The following is a 20,820-nucleotide window of genomic DNA, read 5'->3' on the forward strand; positions in this document are numbered from 1 at the left end:
AGAACTAGCAGGATGTTGATGTGATTCTAGTCTGTCAGAACAGGAGATGTGTTGTTAGAACTAGCAGGATGTTGATGTGATTCTAGTCTGTCAGAACAGGAGATGTGTTGTTAGAACTAGCAGGATGTTGATGTGATTCTAGTCTGTCAGAACAGGAGATGTGTTGTTAGAACTAGCAGGATGTTGATGTGATTCTAGTCTGTCAGAACAGGAGATGTGTTGTTAGAACTAGCAGGATGTTGATGTGATTCTAGTCTGACTGATAATGAGAGTGGGCAGGGCTGAGGCTTTTAGGACACACCCACTAGTGTAGAGAGGACGGTACGGGCTGGTTGCTGTTCTGCAGTACCTTATCATTTCCTCATCTCTTCTCCTCACATCATCTCATTTCACTCCTCCTCCTCCTCAACAGTGACTAATCCAAGCCAGAAGCAGGTAGAAAAGAGCAGATGTTCTGAGCTATCCTACCAGGACCAAGCTACTACTACTACTACTGTCACTGTGTTACTAGCTAGCTCAGGTACTTTCAACATTCTCTGATCTATGTACAGGTAATGTACTACGTTACAGATGGAGCTGCTCTGTTATGTCATGTTAACTTATGTCACTTAAAAGTTGTGTTATGTTTTGTCATGTTATGTTACGCAATGTCATTTTAAATTAAGTTGTGTTAAAGGCATAACGTACGATTCTAGCGCAATGACTGGAAGTGTACAGGTACATTAGCAATGCAACCGTACCTGGAGACTTCCAGTCATTGTGCTAATGCTAGATAGCATTTGCTCGTGAAACAACCATTACCTTCCTTCATAATGCACACAGATACATTATCATGGTATTCATGATCCCTTTAACACTAAAGGTTATTAAATGTAAAGTTAAGTTATGTTATGTAATATAATATCATTGTTTCCTCTGTAGATCGGTTGGTAGAATGTCTCTGCTGCTTTGTTGGGCAGTGATGGCTCTGCACCTCGCAACAGGTAAATATAAAAGTTGAAACTTGAAATTAAACAGTGTGTGTGTAAATAGTTTAATTCAATGATAAAGAACACCTTCTGTGTTCTGTAATTAAAAAACCATGTAACCTTTATTTAAGTAGGAAGGTCAGGTAACTCTTTATCCACAATATAGCAGGTGGTGTAAAGCCATAACACATACGTTTTTCCAGCATCAGACTTTGATTGATAACGTCAAAGGCCACACTGAAGTCTAACAAAACAGCTCCCACAATCTTTTTGTCATCAATTTCACTCAGCCAATCATCAACCATTTTTGTAAGCGCCGTACATGTTGAATGTCTATCTCTATAAGCATGCTGAAAGTCTGTTGTCAATTTGTTAACTGTAAAATTGCATGGTATCTGGTCAAACACAACTCTAAATTCTATAAAGTATTTGAGGTGCTACTTGGTCTAGCCTGTTGAGGCCACGGGTTAGCAATGAACCCTGAGACGGGATTGCTAGCAAGGCTGGAAATTCAAAACATCAAAAATCTAATAATTTCAATTTCTCAAACAATCAACTATTTTACACCATTTAAAAGATAAACATCTCCTTAATCTAACCACATTGTTCGATTTTCAAAGAGGCTTTACGGCAAAAGCATAAAGTTAGATTATGTTAGGACAGTACATAGCCACAAAAGTACAAACATCCATTTTCAATTCAAAGACAGGCGTCACCAAAAGCAGAAACCAGCTAAAATTATGCACCAACCTTTGACAATCTCCATCAGATGACACTCCTAGGACATTATGTTATACAATACATGCATTTTTTGCTCCATCAAGTTCATATTTATATCCTAAAACCGCATTTTACAGTAGCGGTGAAATTCAGATTTTTTTCTTCTCTGAAATGCTTCCGGTGAACAACGTTACAATTTTCAAAATTACTATTCGAAAACATTGGTAAATTATAATATTGTCATTCAAATAATTATAGTTTAACATTTCGTAAATGATACTGTCTTGCCAGATTTCAAAATAAATTTACTGGGAAATCACAAGTTGCAATAAACCGGGTGCTGTGCTAAGAACAATAAGCTAGCCTAATTAGCTTAGCATCATCTTGTAACCATGTAATATCAATAATACTATTGTCAATAATCCATTACCTTTGATTATCTTCATCCATTGGCAGTTCCAGGAATTCCAGGTCCACAACAAATGTGGTTTCTTTTGACAAAGTTCATAATTGATGTCCAAATAACTCCAAGTTGTTCCATGTTGTTAGCGCTTCGGTGGCTACTAAAAAGTAGCGCGGGGGGGGGTGTGTGAAGTCACGGCAAAAAGTTAAAAAAGTTACAAAAATAATCTATTTACGTTTGTTCAAACATGTCAAACGTTGTTTAGCATCAATCTTTAGAGCCATTTTTAACGTGAAACATCAGTAATGTTTCAACCCGACTTCACCTGTGTCTAGAAAAACGTTTTTTTAAAATGTCTCGTGTCTCATGATTGCGCAGGTGCAGGCCATAATGGAAGTGACGACATCCCACGGACGTCAACTTCAATGCATTCTAATTTGCTCCCTGTTAATCATAGAAGCTTCAAACAACTTTATAAAGATCGCTGACATCTAGTGGAAGCCGTAGGAGTTGCGAACTGAATCCTTTCTCACTATGGTATCTAATAAACAATGACACTAAATAGTACAGCCACTAAATTTTTTAATCTATTTTTCTCAGGTTTTTGCCTGCAATATGAGTTTTGTTATACTTACAGACACCATTCAAACTGTTTTAGAAAATTCAGAGTGTTTTCTATCCGAATGTGTTAATAATATGCATATCCTAGCTTCTGAGTTGGTGTAGGAGGCAGTTAAAAATGGGCACATATTTTTTTCAAAATTCTCAATACTGCCACCGTGGCCCGTAGAGGCTAGCTTAGTTTGCACTTTTGGGATTATTCCATTAATTGCTTCAATGTACCAGGTAAACTAAGTCAACCACAGCTCTTGAACAGTACATACTGTTGGTGTGTGTTGTTGTTCTTCCAGGGGTGGATGCTGCCTCGGGGGTGGTGAACACTACAGAGGAGGAGGTGGAAGGGGTGGACTCCCAGTCACCATGCCCAGCCGGGTGGCATCAGAATGAGCATCGCTGCTTCTCCTTCTACCCCGTCTGGGCCACCTGGGCCACTGCAGAGGTAACACTTGTAACAGGGAGAGACAATTACTAATTACTACTACTATTTCACAACCATTGATACTTCAAGACTAGCAAGCACACATTTACTTCAGGAAATGTCCATTTCTAGCCTGCATTGATCTTTGCTCCCTGAGGTACTGCCTGGGCTTTAGCTCAGCGGGCTAACACAGTGTTCTCTGGCTGTCCCTCTAGTTGTACTGCTCCCAGCACAGAGGGAACCTGGTGTCGGTTCACAGCCCTGGTCAACAGATGTTTGTCCAGGATCTGGTCAGGAGACACACATACCAGCCGGTCTGGATAGGAGGCTACGACGCAGCTCAGGTAAACTGGGTCAATAATTCATCAGTCAGTCAGTCTGTCAATCAATCTGTCAAATGTCTACAGGTTACACAGGCAAAAGCTCAATGTACTTTTCGTTTAAAAACAAAAATAAGTGGTTTCAATCTATTAATCAATCAACCAATCAATGTTTTTCTGTGATAAGGAGGGGATGTGGCTGTGGAGTGACGGCTCTGCTGTTGACGATGTTTACTGGGAGGAGGATGAGCCCAGTAACTCTGGACAGGGGGAGAACTGTATGGAGCTACACACTGGAGGTACACACACTCACTCACTCACTCACTCACTCAGAGCACATTGAAATAACTGAAGTGGGATTTGATGTTGCCTTGACAACAGGTGGGCAGGGCTGGAATGACGTGTCCTGTGGAGAGCTGAGGTTCTATGTGTGTTCTATGGAGACAAGGTAGCAGGATAACACTGTCTTGTATCTGGACATGTTCTTACAGAGACCATATTAACACTAAATTACATTCATGTATTTTTTCTTTTAGATCTAGTTTAGCAGCATTGCCAAGTCAGAAGGAAGCACACGAGAGAGGTAGGATTGTCTTGGCCCATTGCCTAGGCTAGACAATACGTTTATTTTGACCACTTTCCCAGTAGCTTCGACAAAAAGGTTTAGCATATTATTAGTCTACTCTGCTATTCAAATCTAAAATTACAACATAAATAACTTCTACCAATCAAACTATACAGCTGTTTTGGTAACTGCATCAACTAGTTTAATGAAACTAACTTCCCACTGTTGAATTAACTGCTATATAACTAGTTTAATGTAGCTAACTTCCCACTGTTGAATTAACTGTTATATAACTAGTTTAATGTAGCTAACTTCCCACTGTTGAATTAACTGTTATATAACTAGTTTAATGTAGCTAACTCCCCACTGTTGAATTAACTGCTATACAACTAGTTTAATGTAGCTAACTTTCCACTGTTGAATTAACTGCTATATAACTAGTTTAATGTAGCTAACTTCCCACTGTTGAATTAACTGCTATATAACTAGTTTAATGTAGCTAACTTCCCACTGTTGAATTAACTACCATATAACTAGCAATGTGAAACATGTATTTCTAGATGAAACACTGATTAGGTTTGGTGAATAAGTGACTGTATGATTGTATGTGTTGTAATACTGAAATAAAAAATATTTTCAGAGTTTTTAAACAACTGTCTTTTTGATTAACTGTTTTGAGTTTCGTACAAAGCGTTGCTAAAATGTACCACATACTTATGAAAACTGCACCAAAGCAATGAAAAAAAAAAATATATATATATATATATATTTCTCTCTCTCTCCCCCCTCCCCCGGCCCAGAGCTGGTTGAAGAGGTGAGTATTTATGACGTCCTGTGGGAGACCAGTGAGAGAGTAGCAGATGAGACCCTCTACTCAGCCTTCCTCAGAGGGATGTATTCCAGACGTCTGCCTGCCCACTGCTATGCTGACTTCTGCCACCAGGAGATGCTATACCTGGACAGAGTCATCACCATGCTGCAGGTGAAAAGAAAATACATTAAATAAAACAAATACCGTAACGTTTTACTTACTATGACTGTGATACGTGGTTGTCATCCCTAGCTATCTGAAGATAAGTTGCTCTGTGTGTGTAAATGTGTGTATGAGCCAGGTGCTGATCAGAACAGTCCAGGGTCCTCCAGACATCATGCAGTTTCTCCAGAGAACACATCAACGCTACCAGGAGTCTCTGAAGGAGGCCCAGAACCAAACTCCACAACACCTGGTAAGAAGCTGTTATAACAGTCACCCTTAATATATAATTTAAGATAATATATCTTTATATACAATTTAACATAATATATCTTAATATACAATTTAAGATAATATTTCTTAATATATATTTTAAGATAATATATCTTAATATACAGTATATTACTTAATAATAGCCACAACATACCAAACCAAACTTTCATTAACTTTATTAAGGTAACATCTCAAGTAAATCAAGCCATTGTTTATAGGGAAAATACAAGCAGAAGAGTGAATGTAAACCAGGGAAAAAATGCACTTCCCTCCCCTGTGCCCAATAAAATACCATACAACCCTCCCCAAAGCAAAAAAACATTTACAACCCTGCCCTATTTTGGACCCCCCCTCCCAACCTGTAAATTTAGATCTGTCCCGTAAACTATAGAAAAGTAGGTAGTCTTTGAATTTGTAGTCTCACTCAACCCTCCCACTTTTACCACTGCATTTCATTTACAGTTTCTGTAGCCAAGTCTCCCTCTTTTCCTCAGAGAAAATGGCTTGGTTCTACTGTTCAAAAGACATGACCCATAACACCGATGCTACGGTTTTTTATTTTTATCATGATTTGGCAGGCTGCATTTTACATTCATAAAGCATATCGCGGGCCGTTCTAAAACTAGGCTACTTGTGGACCGGACCGTTAACCATTTGTTTAGGCTACACCTTGATCAGTCATGTTACCTCATTAGCTAGCTATAGTTAACTACCTAGGGGTGCGTTCAGCAGGATCAAGAATAAACATGCCTCTCTGACTGTCTAAAAAAGGAATAACGGTGGTAATATTCATAGAATTTCTATCTGCAACGTTCAAGAACGTTTTTCAACTGAACGTGACCCTGGTAAATTTACCAGTAGCCTATATTGTTGTCTTAGGTCTCTCTTTATGTAGTGTTGTGTTGTCTCTCTTGTTGTGGTGTGCGTGTGTGCATATATATATACACATATATACAGTTGAAGTCGGAAGTTTACATACACTTAGGTTATGTCGATATAAAACTCATTTTTCAACCTCTCCACAAATTTCTTGTTAACAAACTATAGTTATCGCAAGACGGTTAGGACATCTACTTTGTGCATGACACAAGTCATTTTTCCAACAATTGTTTACAGACAGATTATTTCACTTATAATTCATTGTATCACAATTCCAGTGGGTCAGAAGTTTACATAAACTAAGTTGACTGTGACTTTAAACAGCTTGGAAAATTCCAGAAAATGATGTCATGGCTTTAGAAGCTTCTGATAGGCTAATTGACGTCAATTGGAGGTGTACCTGTGGATGTATTTAAAGGCCTACCTTCAAACTTAGTGCCTCTTTGCTTGACATCATGGGAAAATCATGAGAAATCAGTCAAGACCTCAGAAACAAATTGTAGACCTCCACAAGTCTGGTTCATCCTTGGGAGCAATTTCCAAACGCCTGAAGGTACGCATCCGTCATACTGCTCAGGAAGGAGATGCGTTCTGTCTCCTAGAGATGAATTTACTTTGGTGCGAGAAGTGCAAATCAATCCCAGAACAACAGCAAAGGACCTAGTGAAGATGCTGGAGAAAACGGGTAGAAACGTATCTATATCCACAGTAAAATGAGTCCTATATCGACATAACCTGAAAGGCCGCTCAGCAAGAAAGAAGCCACTGCTCCAAAACCGCCATAAAAATGCCAGACTATGGTTTGCAACTCCACATGGGGACAAAGATTGTACTTTTTGGAGAAATGTCCTTTTGTCTGATGAAACAAAAATAGAACTGTTTGGCCATAATGACCATCGTTATGTTTGGAGGAAAAAGGTTGAGGTTTGCAAGCCGAAGAACACCATACCAACCGTGAAGCACGGGAATGGCAGCATGATGTTGTGGGGGTGCTTTGCTGCAGGAGAGACTGGTGCACTTCACAAAATAGATGGCATCATGAGGCTGGAAAATTATGTGGATATATTGAAGCAACGTCTCAAGACATCAGTCAGGAAGTTAAACCTTGGTTGCAAATGGGTCTTCCAAATGGACAATGACCCAAGCATACTTGCAAAGTTGTGGCAAAATGACTTAAGGTTAAAAAAGTCAAGGTATTGGAGTGGCCATCACAAAACCCTGACCTCAATCCCATAGAAAATGTGTGGGCAGAACTGAAAAAGTGTGTGCGAGCGAGGAGGCCTACAAACCTGACTCAGTTACACCAGCTCTGTCAGGAGTAAAGTGCCAAAATTCACCCAACTTATTGTGGGAAGGTTGTAGAAGGCTACACGAAACGTTTGACCCAAGTTAAACATTTTGAAGGCAATGCTACCAACTACTGATTGAGTTTATGTAAACTTCTGTCCCACTGGGAATGTGATGAAAGAAATAAACGCTGAAATACATCAATCTCTCTACTATTATTCTGACATTTCACATTCTTAAAATAAAGTTGTGATCCTAACTGAACTAAAACAGGGAATTTGTACTGGGATTAAATGTCAGGAATTGTGAAAAACTGAGTTTAAATGTATTTGGCAAAGGTGTATGTAAACTTCTGACTTCAACTGCATGTACATGAAGGCAGGGTAAAGTGACAAGGCATCAGGATAGATGTCAAGCAAAGAGGCACTGAGTTTGTAGGCCTTGAAATACATCCACAAGTACATCTCCAATTGACTCAATGTCAATTAGCCTATCAGTCCACAGTTATCTTCTGGGTGACTCTCAAAAAAACTTGGCTTGACCACAAACCCAAGGGCTCTTTTAAATGTAACCAGTGCAACCATTGCAGAAATATTGCACAGAAAAAGTGTTTTGTTGACACAGCTTCCAAAATGGAGTATTACGCCAAGCATTTCATTAACTGCAAAACCACTCATGCCATCTATAGATTGGAATGTCCACAGTGCAAGGTGTTCTAAATTGGACGGACAAAGAGACGCCTTCAAGACCGCTTAACGGAACACAAGTATGCCATACGGGTAGGCAATAAAGACGACCCCATGGCAAGGCACTACAAGTCCTTACACCATGGCAACCCTGCCTCCCTACAAGCTATGGGTATTGATCATGTTCCGGCCTCTATTAGAAAAGGGGACCGTCTTAAACAGTTAAACCAAAGGGAAAGTTTTTGGATTTATAAACTACAGGCCACTAAGTACCCTGGTTTAAATGAAGATATGGATTTCTCACCCTTCCTGTAGGGTCGTGATAGGTCCATTTGCTGTCATCTAGTGGACATTTTGCTCAATTGCCCTCAGCTATGTTTAGACTGTTGTTGTTCATGTTTGGCTGTGTTCTAGTGTACTATGGAATATATTGCTTTCTTATTCTTCACACTTCTCCCAGTCATATTTAAGGTTGGAACTACCTTTCTAAGTGTTCTGATTCTTCTAGCTTGGAGTTGTATTTTTATGATAACATAGCTACAGTATTTCACTTTTTAATGTGTATAGTATTGCTTACTAGGTGTGTCCAATCAATTTTGTAACCACTCCCTCTTCAAATTAGGGCTAATAGGAAAAGCTGTTCAAAAGAGGACATTGTATTATTTCTTTGTACTCCCTGACGAAGGCCATGCAGGCGAAACGCGTTGGATTTTTAAAACTTTTTATATTGAACATGCCATACATATAAAGGTATTTTAATTAATTATATGAAGAGTGCCTTGGTCCTCCTTTCTTTTTGATGACCAATTCACTCCTTTTACCAAAGAGCACCTTCTGTTTACCAAAATGTACTATTGTGTACCTTAGTAGCGCTTCCCTTCCTCCTCTTTCTACTAGCCTATCAGAAGCTTCCAAAGCCATGACATCATTTTCTGGAATTTTCCCAACTGTTTATAGGCACAGTCAAGTTAGTGTACGTAAACTTCTGACCCACTGGGATTGTGATACAGTGAGATATAAGTGAAATAAATCTGTCTTCTTGAGGCTACCTGGGACGTTAGCGTGCCCCCCGTGGCACTATCTATCAACAGCAGGTGCATTTCAAGAGCGGCAAATTTGAAACCAAATAAATGTACAAATTCAAATTTCTCAAACATACAACTAACTTACAGCCTTTGAAAGATAAACATCTTCTTAATCTAACCACGTTTTCCGATTTCAAAAAGGTTTTACGGGGAAAGCATAAAGTTAGGTTATGTTAGGAGAGTACATTGACAATAGCTGTGTGTAATGTATTGTCGATTCAAAGACAGGCGTCACCAAAACCATAAAATCAGCTAAAATTATGCACTAACCTTTTACAATCTCCATCAGATGACACTCCTAGGACATTATGTTAGACAATGCATGCATTTTTAGTTCTATCAAGTTCATATTTATATCTAAAAACAGTGTTTTACTATGGCGTTGATGTTCAGGAAATCGTTTCCCTCCAATACCGGCAGTCAAGTCATGACAACAAAATAATTAATTAATATTAGAAAACATTGCTAAAATATTATATTGTCATTCAAAGAATTATAGATTTACATCTCTTGAACGCAATGGACTTGTCAGATTTAAAATTAACCTTACTGGGAAATCACACTTTGCAATAATCTGAGCACTGCGCCAGAAAAATACGCATCGCGATACAGACTAACCGCCATGTTGGAGGAATCTAAAATCGAAAATACTATATAAATAATCCATTACCTTTGATTCTCTTCATCAGATGTCACTTCCAAAGAGTCCCAGGTCCATAACGAATGTAGTTTTGTTCAAAAAAGCTCATCATTTATGTCCAAAAACCTCCGCGCATGATCTAAGCCAGCCGGACTTCACTTCACTTCAAGAACGGAAAAAATATATTTCCGTTCGTTCAAACATGTCAAACGTTGTATCGCATAAATCATTAGGGCCTTTTTTAACCAGAACATGAATAAAATTCAAGGCGGACCATTGGGTTCTCTTTTAAAACGTTTCGGAATGAGAGTACCCACCATCAACTCGCACGCCAGGTGTCTAATGGGCCATCGCCGTTCCATGACTCTTATTCGGTCAGATCTCACTGTAGAACACTCAAAACACTTTGTAAAGGCTGGGGACATCTTGTGGAAGCAATAGGAAGTGCCAGAATATACCTCACCCCCTTTGTTTTTCAATGGCATAGGCTCAAAGTCAATTCAACACATCAGGTATCCACTTCCTGTCAGAATCTGTCTCAGGGTTTTGCCTGCCAAATGAGTTCTGTTATACTCACAGACACCATTCAAACAGTTTTTGAAACTTTAGGGTGTTTTCTATCCATATATAATAAGTATATGCATATTGTAGTTACTGGGTAGGTGTAGGAGGCAGTTAAAAATGGGCACATCTTTTTTCAAAAAATTCTCAATACTGCCCCCTATACCCTAACAGGTTATTAATAACAATTGTTGGAAAAAATTACTTGTGTCATGCACAAAGTAGATGTCCTAACCGACTTGCCAAAAATATAGTTTGTTGACAAGAAATTTGTGGAGTGGTTGAAAAACAAGTTTTAATGACTCCAACCTAAGTGGATGTAAACATCCCACTTCTACTTCAAATACCTTACTAATATCTATCCTGATGCATAGTCACTTTACCCTGCCTTCATGTACATACTGTATCAACATCAAATACCTTACTAATATCTATCCTGATGCATAGTCACTTTACCCTGCCTTCATGTACATACTGTATCAACATCAAATACCTTACTAATATCTATCCTGATGCATAGTCACTTTACCCTGCCTTCATGTACATACTGTATCAACATCAAATACCTTACTAATATCTATCCTGATGCATAGTCACTTTACCCTGCCTTCATGTACATACTGTATCAACATCAAATACCTTACTAATATCTATCCTGATGCATGGTCACTTTACCCTGCCTTCATGTACATACTGTATCAACATCAAATACCTTACTAATATCTATCCTGATGCATAGTCACTTTACCCTGCCTTCATGTACATACTGTATCAACATCAAATACCTTACTAATATCTATCCTGATGCATAGTCACTTTACCCTGCCTTCATGTACATACTGTATCAACATCAAATACCTTACTAATATCTATCCTGATGCATAGTCACTTTACCCTGCCTTCATGTACATACTGTATCAACATCAAATACCTTACTAATATCTATCCTGATGCATAGTCACTTTACCCTGCCTTCATGTACATACTGTATCAACATCAAATACCTTACTAATATCTATCCTGATGCATAGTCACTTTACCCTGCCTTCATGTACATACTGTATCAACATCAAATGCCTTATAACTCTGAACATTGATCTGGTACTGGTATTCCCTGTATATAGCTCCACATTAGTCTGGTACTGGTACTCCCTGTATATAGCTCCACATTGATCTGGTACTGGTACTTCCTGTATATAGCTCCACATTAGTCTGGTACTGGTACTCCCTGTATATAGCTCCACATTGATCTGGTACTGGTACTTCCTGTATATAGCTCCATATTGATCTGGTACTGGTACTTCCTGTATATAGCTCCACATTAGTCTGGTACTGGTACTTCCTGTATATAGCTCCACATTAGTCTGGTACTGGTACTTCCTGTATATAGCTCCACATTGATCTGGTACTGGTACTTCCTGTATACAGCTCCACATTGATCTGGTACTGGTACTTCCTGTATATAGCTCCATATTGATCTGGTACTGGTACTTCCTGTATACAGCTCCACATTGATCTGGTACTGGTACTTCCTGTATATAGCTCCATATTGATCTGGTACTGGTACTTCCTGTATATAGCTCCACATTGATCTGTTACTGGTACTTCCTGTATATAGCTCCACATTGATCTGGTACTGGTACTCCCTGTATATAGTTCCACAATAGTCTGGTACTGGTACTTCCTGTATATAGATCCACATTGATCTGTTACTGGTACTTCCTGTATATAGCTCCACATTGATCTGGTACTGGTACTCCCTGTATATAGTTCCACAATAGTCTGGTACTGGTACTTCCTGTATATAGCTCCACATTAGTCTGGTACTGGTACTTCCTGTATATAGCTCCATATTGATCTGGTACTGGTACTTCCTGTATACAGCTCCACATTGATCTGGTACTGGTACTTCCTGTATATAGCTCCATATTGATCTGGTACTGGTACTTCCTGTATATAGCTCCACATTGATCTGTTACTGGTACTTCCTGTATATAGCTCCACATTGATCTGGTACTGGTACTCCCTGTATATAGTTCCACAATAGTCTGGTACTGGTACTTCCTGTATATAGCTCCACATTGATCTGGTACTGGTACTTCCTGTATATAGCTCCACATTGATCTGGTACTGGTACTTCCTGTATATAGCTCCACATTGATCTGGTACTGGTACTTCCTGTATATAGCTCCATATTGATCTACTACTGTTACTTCCTGTACATAGCTCCACATTGATCTACTACTGTTACTTCCTGTACATAGCTCCACATTGATCTGGTACTGGTACTTCCTGTATATAGCTCCACATTGATCTGGTACTGGTACTTCCTGTATATAGCTCCACATTGATCTGGTACTTCCTGTATATAGCTCCACATTGATCTGGTACTTCCTGTATATAGCTCCACATTGATCTGGTACTTCCTGTATATAGCTCCATATTGATCTGGTACTTCCTGTATATAGCTCCATATTGATCTGGTACTGGTACTTCCTGTATACAGCTCCACATTGATCTGGTACTGGTACTTCCTGTATATAGCTCCATATTGATCTGGTACTGGTACTTCCTGTATATAGCTCCACATTGATCTGGTACTTCCTGTATATAGCTCCACATTGATCTGGTACTTCCTGTATATAGCTCCACATTGATCTGGTACTCCCTGTATATAGCTCCACATTAGTCTGGTACTGGTACTTCCTGTATATAGCTCCACATTGATCTGGTACTGGTACTTCCTGTATATAGCTCCACATTGATCTGGTACTGGTACTTCCTGTATATAGCTCCACATTGATCTGGTACTTCCTGTATATAGCTCCATATTGATCTACTACTGTTACTTCCTGTACATAGCTCCACATTGATCTGGTACTGGTACTTCCTGTATATAGCTCCACATTGATCTGGTACTGGTACTTCCTGTATATAGCTCCACATTGATCTGGTACTGGTACTTCCTGTATATAGCTCCACATTGATCTGGTACTTCCTGTATATAGCTCCACATTGATCTGGTACTGGTACTTCCTGTATATAGCTCCACATTGATCTGGTACTTCCTGTATATAGCTCCATATTTATTTTATTTATTTTTTTATTTTTTATTTCACCTTTATTTAACCAGGTAGGCAAGTTGAGAACAAGTTCTCATTTACAATTGCGACCTGGCCAAGATAAAGCAAAGCAGTTCGACAACATACAAAAACACAGAGTTACACATGGAGTAAAACAACATACAATCAATGATGCAGTAGAAAAAAATAAGACTATATACAATGTGAGCAAATGATGTGAGATAATGGAGGTAAAGGCAAAAAAATGCCATGGTGGCAAAGTAAATAAAGTATGGCAAGAAAAACACTGGAATGGTAGATTTGTAGTTTGAAGAAAGTTAAAAGTTAAAATATAAATAATATGGTGCAAAGGAGCAAAATAAATCAAATAAATAAATACAGTAGGGGAAAAGGTAGTAGTTTGGGCTCAATTAAAGATGGGCTATGTACAGGTGCAGAGATCTGTGAGCTGCTCTGACAGCTGGTGCTTAAAGCTAGTGAGGGAGATAAGTGTTTCCAGTTTTAGAGATTTTTGTAGTTCGTTCCAGTCATTGGCAGCTGAGAACTGGAAGGAGAGACGACCAAAGGAGGAGTTGGCTTTAGGGGTGACCAGAGAGATATACCTGCTGGAGCGCGTGCTGCAGGTGGGTGCTACTATGGTGACCAGTGAGCGGAGATAAGGGGGGACTTTACCTAGCAGGGTCTTGTAGATGACCTGGAGCCAATGTGTTTGGCGACGATTATGAAGTGAAGGCCAGCCAACGAGAGCATACAGGTCGCAGTGGTGGGTTGTATATGGGGCTTTGGTGACAAAACGGATGGCACTGTGATAGACTGCATCCAGCTTGTTGAGTAGGGTATTGGAGGCTATTTTGTAAATGACATCGCCGAAGTCGAGGATTGGTAGGATGGTCAGTTTTACGAGGGTATGTTTGGCAGCATGAGTGAAGGATGCTTTGTTGCGAAATAGGAAGCCAATTCTAGATTTCACTTTGGATTGGAGATGATTGATGTGAGTCTGGAAGGAGAGTTTACAGTCTAACCAGACACCTAGGTATTTGTAGTTGTCCACAAATTCTAAGTTAGAACCGTCCAGAGAAGTTATGCTGGATGGGCGGGCAGGTGCAGGCAGCGATCGGTTGAAGAGCATGCATTTAGTTTTACTTGTGTTTAGGAGCAGTTGGAGACCACGGAAGGAGAGTTGAATGGCATTGAAGCTCGTCTGGAGGGTTGTTAACACAGTGTCCAAAGAAGGGCCAGAAGTATACAGAATGGTGTCGTCTGCGTAGAGGTGGATCAGAGATTCACCAGCAGCAAGAGCGACATCATTTATGTATACAGAGAAAAGAGTTGGCCCAAGAATTGAACCCTGTGGTACCCCCATAGAGACTGCCAGAGGTCCAGACAGTAGGCCCTCCGATTTGACACACTGAACTCTGTCAGAGAAGTAGTTGGTGAACCAGGCGACGCAATCGTTTGAGAAACCAAGGCTACAAAGTCTGCCGATGAGGATGTGGTGATTAACAGAGTCAAAAGCTTTGGCCAGGTCAATGAATACGGCAGCACAGTAATGTTTCTTATTGATAGCGGTTACGATGTCGTTTAGGACCTTGAGCGTGGCTGAGGTGCACCCATGGCCAGCTCTGAAACCAGATTGCATAGCGGAGAGGGTGCGGTGGGATTCAAAATAGTCTGTAATCTGTTTGTTGACTTGGCTTTCGAAGACCTTATAGTACCAGATATTGATCTGGTACTTCCTGTATATAGCTCCACATTGATCTGGTACTTCCTGTTTTTAGCTCCACATTTATTTTATTCCTCCTGTTACTTTTATTTGTGTTATTATGTTTTAACTCTGCATCTTTGGGAAGGGCTCGTAAGCATTTCACAGTAAAGTCTACACCAGTTGTATTCAGTGCATGTGACAAATAAATGTAATTCGATTTTCCTCCTCCTCCGTCTGCCTACAGAACCAGTCCTCCATCCAGCCCTCTGCAGCTGTGTTTCAGTACCTTCAGACCGTCCATAACCACATAGTAAACTCCCTGTTTCTCTTCCTCCTCCATCTCCTCCTCCTCCTCCTGCCTACAGAACCTGTCCTCCATCCAGCCCTCTGCAGCCGTGCGTCAGTACCTCCAGAGCTTCCATGACATTGTGAATGAGGAGCCCATCTACTGGCTGGTGTCTCTGCTGCCCAGAGCCCTGCTCAGACCTTACCTGGCAAAGAACCTGCCCCTGGGAGAGAGGACCAGACCAGGCCCCAGGCCCTGCCTCTACCCCTGGCTAAGCCTCTTCCCCTGCCCCTGCTACCAGTGGGGGGGAGAGGACATGAAGTCAGACCAGAGGAACCAGAAAGACAAGTCAGGGACATATTACAGGTATCTTGAAGTTTATAGCCTATGGAGGTTTATAGTGTCTCAACTCATAGTGTCTCAACTCAACTCACAACACATTGTTGTGTTTAATCTTGTCAAGTGTGGTGATATTGTGGAGTGACTCTTTTCTAACCTGTCTCTCTCTCCAGGCCTCTACTGGAGAAGTACCAGGATGTGATAGATGTCTATAAGGCTGTCAACATCTTCAGAGTCCAGATGATCAACGAGAAGGCTCTCTTCACCTCCAGGTGCGGTTAGCCTGACTTAGCAGGACCAGGCTAACTGTAGACCTATCTCATTCTACAGTTAGCCTCGTCCTGCTAACTAAGTCTACAGTTAGCCTGGTCCTGCTATCTAATTCTACAGTTAGCCTGGTCCTGCTATCTCATTCTACAGTTAGCCAGGTCCTGCTTACTAAGTATACAGTTAGCTTGGTCCTGCTAAACAAGTCTTGCCAGGTCTCCCTCTCAAAACAGGCTCTCAACCCTACGGACCTCCATAGCCTGGGTGCCAGTCTAATTTGTGATATCATTCTACTCCTTGTCAACATAATTTGGCATATGACATGGAGTACAGGAAGTGGAATCCCAACCAGGGAATTTGGTTTGTTGAAGTTGTGGGAACGTACATTTTTGGTTTACCATTGGTTCTGGGGAGGAAGCAATAACTTTACTGAACGGTAAAACGGAATTCTGAAAACTTAGCCGGTTCTGGGAACGTTAAGTTTTAGGTTCCAGGGAGGTTTCTGAGAACGTCTTACTATGGTTCCAGTGAGGTTTCTGAGAACGTCTTATTATGGTTCCAGGGACGTACTGAGAACGTCTTACTATGGTTCCAGGGAGGTTCTGAGAACATCTTACCATGGTTCCCCGAACATTTTCCTGGGAGGTTTTATTTTAACGCTCAGAGAAACGGAATTATTGGTTATTTGGAGTTTTTTTTTAGTTCCTTACAACGTTGACTGAATGTTTCAATAATTCTTTTAACAAAAGTTTTAGCTTTTTTTGGCTTAACATTTTTAAAGTCCAAGCACAAATAGGACAAGGGACACAACTTTATGCGCTAGCTGGGATGTTAGCACATATCAGGTCTGGATTTCAGGCTCTCAGTGAAACACTACAGTAGAACATGTGTATCACATTAACCAGGTGATCTCTGTATTAATGTTAAATATCTCTGTGATGTTCATCTCTGTATTACTAGCTGGCAGCGTAATATAACTGAGGTCATATATAATGTTGTCTCCGGATGGAGCGTCCTAATACTTTTAAATATCAAATAAATTCTATAAATCAATGAATATCTTATGTAATCTAATCCGTCTGTGTAATATTATCCTAGTTGGTTTCCCACTGGTGACGAGGAGGAAGTGGAGGACCAACCCAACCTGTGGTCTGTGGAGTCTGGACCTGGCGTTAGGGTGAGTGGCGTATTTACTTATGACATGTTTATCTTGTATTGAAATCAGTTGTAGGATTGTGCGACTGATAATGTGACTGTTTTTCTTTTAAATTTTTACATTTATTTTCTAACACACTACCCCCCCCCCCCACGCCCCCCCCCCAAAACAGTTATTCTTTGCAAAACTCGCAATTTAGACCAGCCCACTGGGCTTAAAGATGGACCGGCCCATCTGGCCCCAAACTATCCTATGGCCAGTCAGTATTTGGTTCATAGTGACTCTATCGAGACAGCTATGTCAGGAGAGCCTTACAGATAAGATGTGTTATCGTTCATTGGTCTTGTTTGTCCTGTCCCTTAAATCTGTTTCTGTCTCTCTTCTCAAGGTGAAGCTGTAGCAGTGCAGCTGTAGAATACAGGGAGCTGTGTGTGTATGGCTGTGTGTGTTGGCTTTCACACTGGGCAGGACTGTTCCTCTTGTCAGACATATTCCAATATTACACTTTTATATTTGAAATTTCCCCCCTACAACTACTGTTTAAACTGTATTAATGCAATAACACAATGAATGTACACATCTAATAAGCTACAATAAAATAAAAAACATTTAGATGAAATCAATGAAACTGTGTGAAATGTAAAACGGTATTTTCTTATGGGTGTTGCAATATGAATATTACACAGCCAATCACATTGCTGTGCTCTACCACAATCAGAAGAATTGCTCTGGCTAGCCAATAAACAGATGGTATTGCTTCCAAGAATTGACCAATCAGAAAAAGCTAAGATTGCCCCACTATCAGTGGACCAGTATTTGAATTCTCCATTGTATAAACTATTGTATTTTTCCTGTGTTCATGTTTTATATTCATGTTGGATCCACTGATTTCAAACAATTAGACAATAGTTGTCCTTGTCACGTCTTCCTCAAATTCTGTCTTATTTCCTGGATTTACAATCAAAACAACTTGGCTAACATTATGGTTTCTATGTAAACCTGTTCTTAAATGAATAGATCAAACCCTTTCTCTTTGGGAAGTACCAAACGTAACTCCTGTTAACACTTTCACCCTTCTGGGTATAACGTGTGAAGTTCCAATCCTGACGAGTGGAATGAGAAAAATAGAGGGTTTTATATCAGAATTTATGGTCTGGATGACAATGACAGATTTACATGGTGAGGAGTGAGGATAGTTAGAAACCTGATGTTTTCTCCTGTCAGATTTACATGGTGAGGAGCGAGGATAGTTAGACACCTGATGTTTTCTCCTGTCAGATTTACATGGTGAGGATAGTTAGAAACCTGATGTTTTCTCCTGTCAGATTTACATGGTGAGGATAGTTAGAAACCTGATGTTTTCTCCTGTCAGATTTACATGGTGAGGAGCGAGGATGTGACATTCGTCATTAAGGGTAGACGAAGGCGCAGCGTGAGTTGGGTTCATTATTTTATTTTCAATGTGAACCAGCAAAAACAAACAATACACCGAACGAAAAGCTATGCGTGTAAACACATGCAACACCAAGACAAGATCCCACAACTGACTGTGGGGAAAAAAAACACTAAACAAGCAAAAGGAAGAGTTATCTATTCAAAACGTAGATCAAAAAAAAGTCCAGTTGCCAAGACAACCAATACAAAATTCCATCTAGACACTGTTGCTCTAGAGCACACAAAAACTACACATACTTCGGCCTAATCAGCGCAACAAGTAACTTCCACAAAGCTGTTGTCATGGCTTTCTTCAGAATGAGAGGACCAAAGCGCAGCATGGTAAGTGCTCATGATTTATTCCACTATGAAACACTTGAACAAAATGAAAACAAGCCAACAGTTCTGTTATGTTATGTTATGTACAGAAAACTAAACAGAAAACTACCAACAAACACAGGTGGGGAAAAAGGCTGCCTAAGTATGATTCCCAATCAGAGACAACGATAGACAGCTGCCTCTGATTGGAAACCATACTAGGCCAATCAAAGAAAAAGACCACATAGAAATATAACACATAGAATGCCCACCCCATGTCACACCCTGACCTAACCAAACAGAGAAAAACGCCTCTCTCATGTCAGGGCGTGACAGAGGATAGTTAGAAGCCCGATGGTTTCTCCCATAAAATTTGCACGGTAAGAAAAAATAAGCAGAAAATCAATGATTCTAGAGTGAAAACAGCAGCTGATGTCAGGATTCCATACCAGGTCTGTGTCTGTGAGTGTGTCAATGTTGGTAGAACATGAGCCCCGAATTCGCTCCAATTATTAATTATTGGTTGCGCAACCACTACCTCCAAATATGTGTGTGCGTGTGAGTGGCTATACCAGTGACTTCTTACCTGCTCCTGTATTACTGAGTGGTAGATGGACAGTCCTCTCTGTTTCCCTATCTCTCTATCTCTCTCTCTCCAAGACTGGTGATAGTAGGATTAAATATTTTTTCATAAAAACATGTTAACCTGTTATGGTATAGGGGGCAGTATTTTCACGGCCGGAGAAAAAACGTACCCGATTTAATCTGGTTACTACTCCTGCCCAGTAACTAGAATATGCATATAATTTCTAAAACTGTTTGAATGGTGTCTGTGAGTATAACAGAACTAATTTGGCAGGCCAAAACCTGAGAAGATTCCAAACAGGAAGCGCTCTCTCTGACCATTTCATGGCCTTCTTGATCATCTCTAACCAAAACAGGGGATCTCTGGCATGACGTGACATTTTCTAACACTCCCATAGGCTCTCAGAAGGCGCCAGAACGATGAATGGTGGCTTTGCAGGCCCTGGCTGAAAAACATTAGCGCATTTTGTAAGTGGTCGATCTGAGGACAATGAGACTGGAGGCGCGTGCACGAGCCGACACCATGTTTACTTTCTCTCTCTTTGAACGAAAACAACGACTCCCGGTTGGAATATTATCGCTTTTTTATGAGAAAAATAGCATAAAAATTGATTTTAAACAGCGGTTGAAATGCTTCGAAGTACGGTAATGGAATATTTTGAATTTTTTTGTCACAAAACACGTGCGTCACCCTTCTTTACCCATCGGATAGTGTCTTGAACGCACAAACAAAACAGAGGATATTTGAACATAACTATGGATTATTTTGAACCGAACCAACATTTGTTATTGAAGTAGAAGTCCTGGGAGTGCATTCTGACGAAGAACAGCAAAGGTAATCAAACTTTTCTAATAGTAAATCGGAGTTTGGTGAGTACCAAACTTGGTGGGTGTCAAAATAGCTAGCCTGTGATGGCCGGGCTATCTACTCAGAATATTGCAAAATGCGCTTTCACCGAAAAGCTATTTTAAAATCGGACATAGCGAGTGCATAGAGGAGTTCTGTATCTATTATTCTTAAAATAATTATGTTTTTTGTGAACGTTTATCGTGATTAATTTAGTAAATTCACCGGAAGTGTTCGGTGGGAATGCTAGTCACATGCTAATGTAAAAAGCTGGTTTTTGATAAAAATATGAACTTGATTGAACAAAACATGCATGTATTGTATAACATAATGTCCTAGGATTGTCATCTGATGAAATTCATCAAAGGTTAGTGCTGCATTTAGCTGTGGTTTGGGTTTAT

The 20,820-nt window shown here is 40.1% G+C and overlaps 1 protein-coding gene across 2 annotated transcripts; it reads left to right on the top strand.

Annotated features, from left to right (window-relative positions):
• Positions 1-303: 303 nt before the first annotated feature.
• Positions 304-17,850, top strand: LOC115183197 (uncharacterized). 2 transcript variants are annotated; one of them, XM_029744534.1, is made up of 13 exons: positions 304-551; positions 922-983; positions 3,003-3,151; positions 3,346-3,474; positions 3,638-3,749; positions 3,832-3,898; positions 3,987-4,033; positions 4,816-4,997; positions 5,128-5,241; positions 15,553-15,839; positions 15,986-16,084; positions 17,178-17,256; positions 17,624-17,850. In XM_029744534.1, the coding sequence occupies exons 1-13, from the start codon at positions 544-546 to the stop codon at positions 17,633-17,635; spliced, it is 1,347 nt and encodes a 448-aa protein (XP_029600394.1). In that variant the 5' UTR covers positions 304-543; the 3' UTR covers positions 17,636-17,850. The 2 variants fall into 2 exon arrangements, with proteins under 2 accessions (XP_029600394.1, XP_029600396.1); XM_029744536.1 differs by having other exon boundaries at positions 306-520.
• The last annotated feature ends 2,970 nt before the right edge of the window (positions 17,851-20,820 follow it).

The sequence above is a fragment of the Salmo trutta genome, unplaced genomic scaffold (assembly GCF_901001165.1).
Source record: "Salmo trutta unplaced genomic scaffold, fSalTru1.1, whole genome shotgun sequence".
NCBI classification, from domain to species: domain Eukaryota; kingdom Metazoa; phylum Chordata; class Actinopteri; order Salmoniformes; family Salmonidae; genus Salmo; species Salmo trutta.

Excerpts from the sequence above, each read along its gene's own strand:
- LOC115183197 (XM_029744534.1), top strand. Across the intron at positions 3,750-3,831 it reads TATGGAGCTACACACTGGAG|GTGGGCAGGGCTGGAATGAC; the intron begins GTACACACACTC and ends CCTTGACAACAG. Across the intron at positions 16,085-17,177 it reads AAGGCTCTCTTCACCTCCAG|TTGGTTTCCCACTGGTGACG; the intron begins GTGCGGTTAGCC and ends ATATTATCCTAG.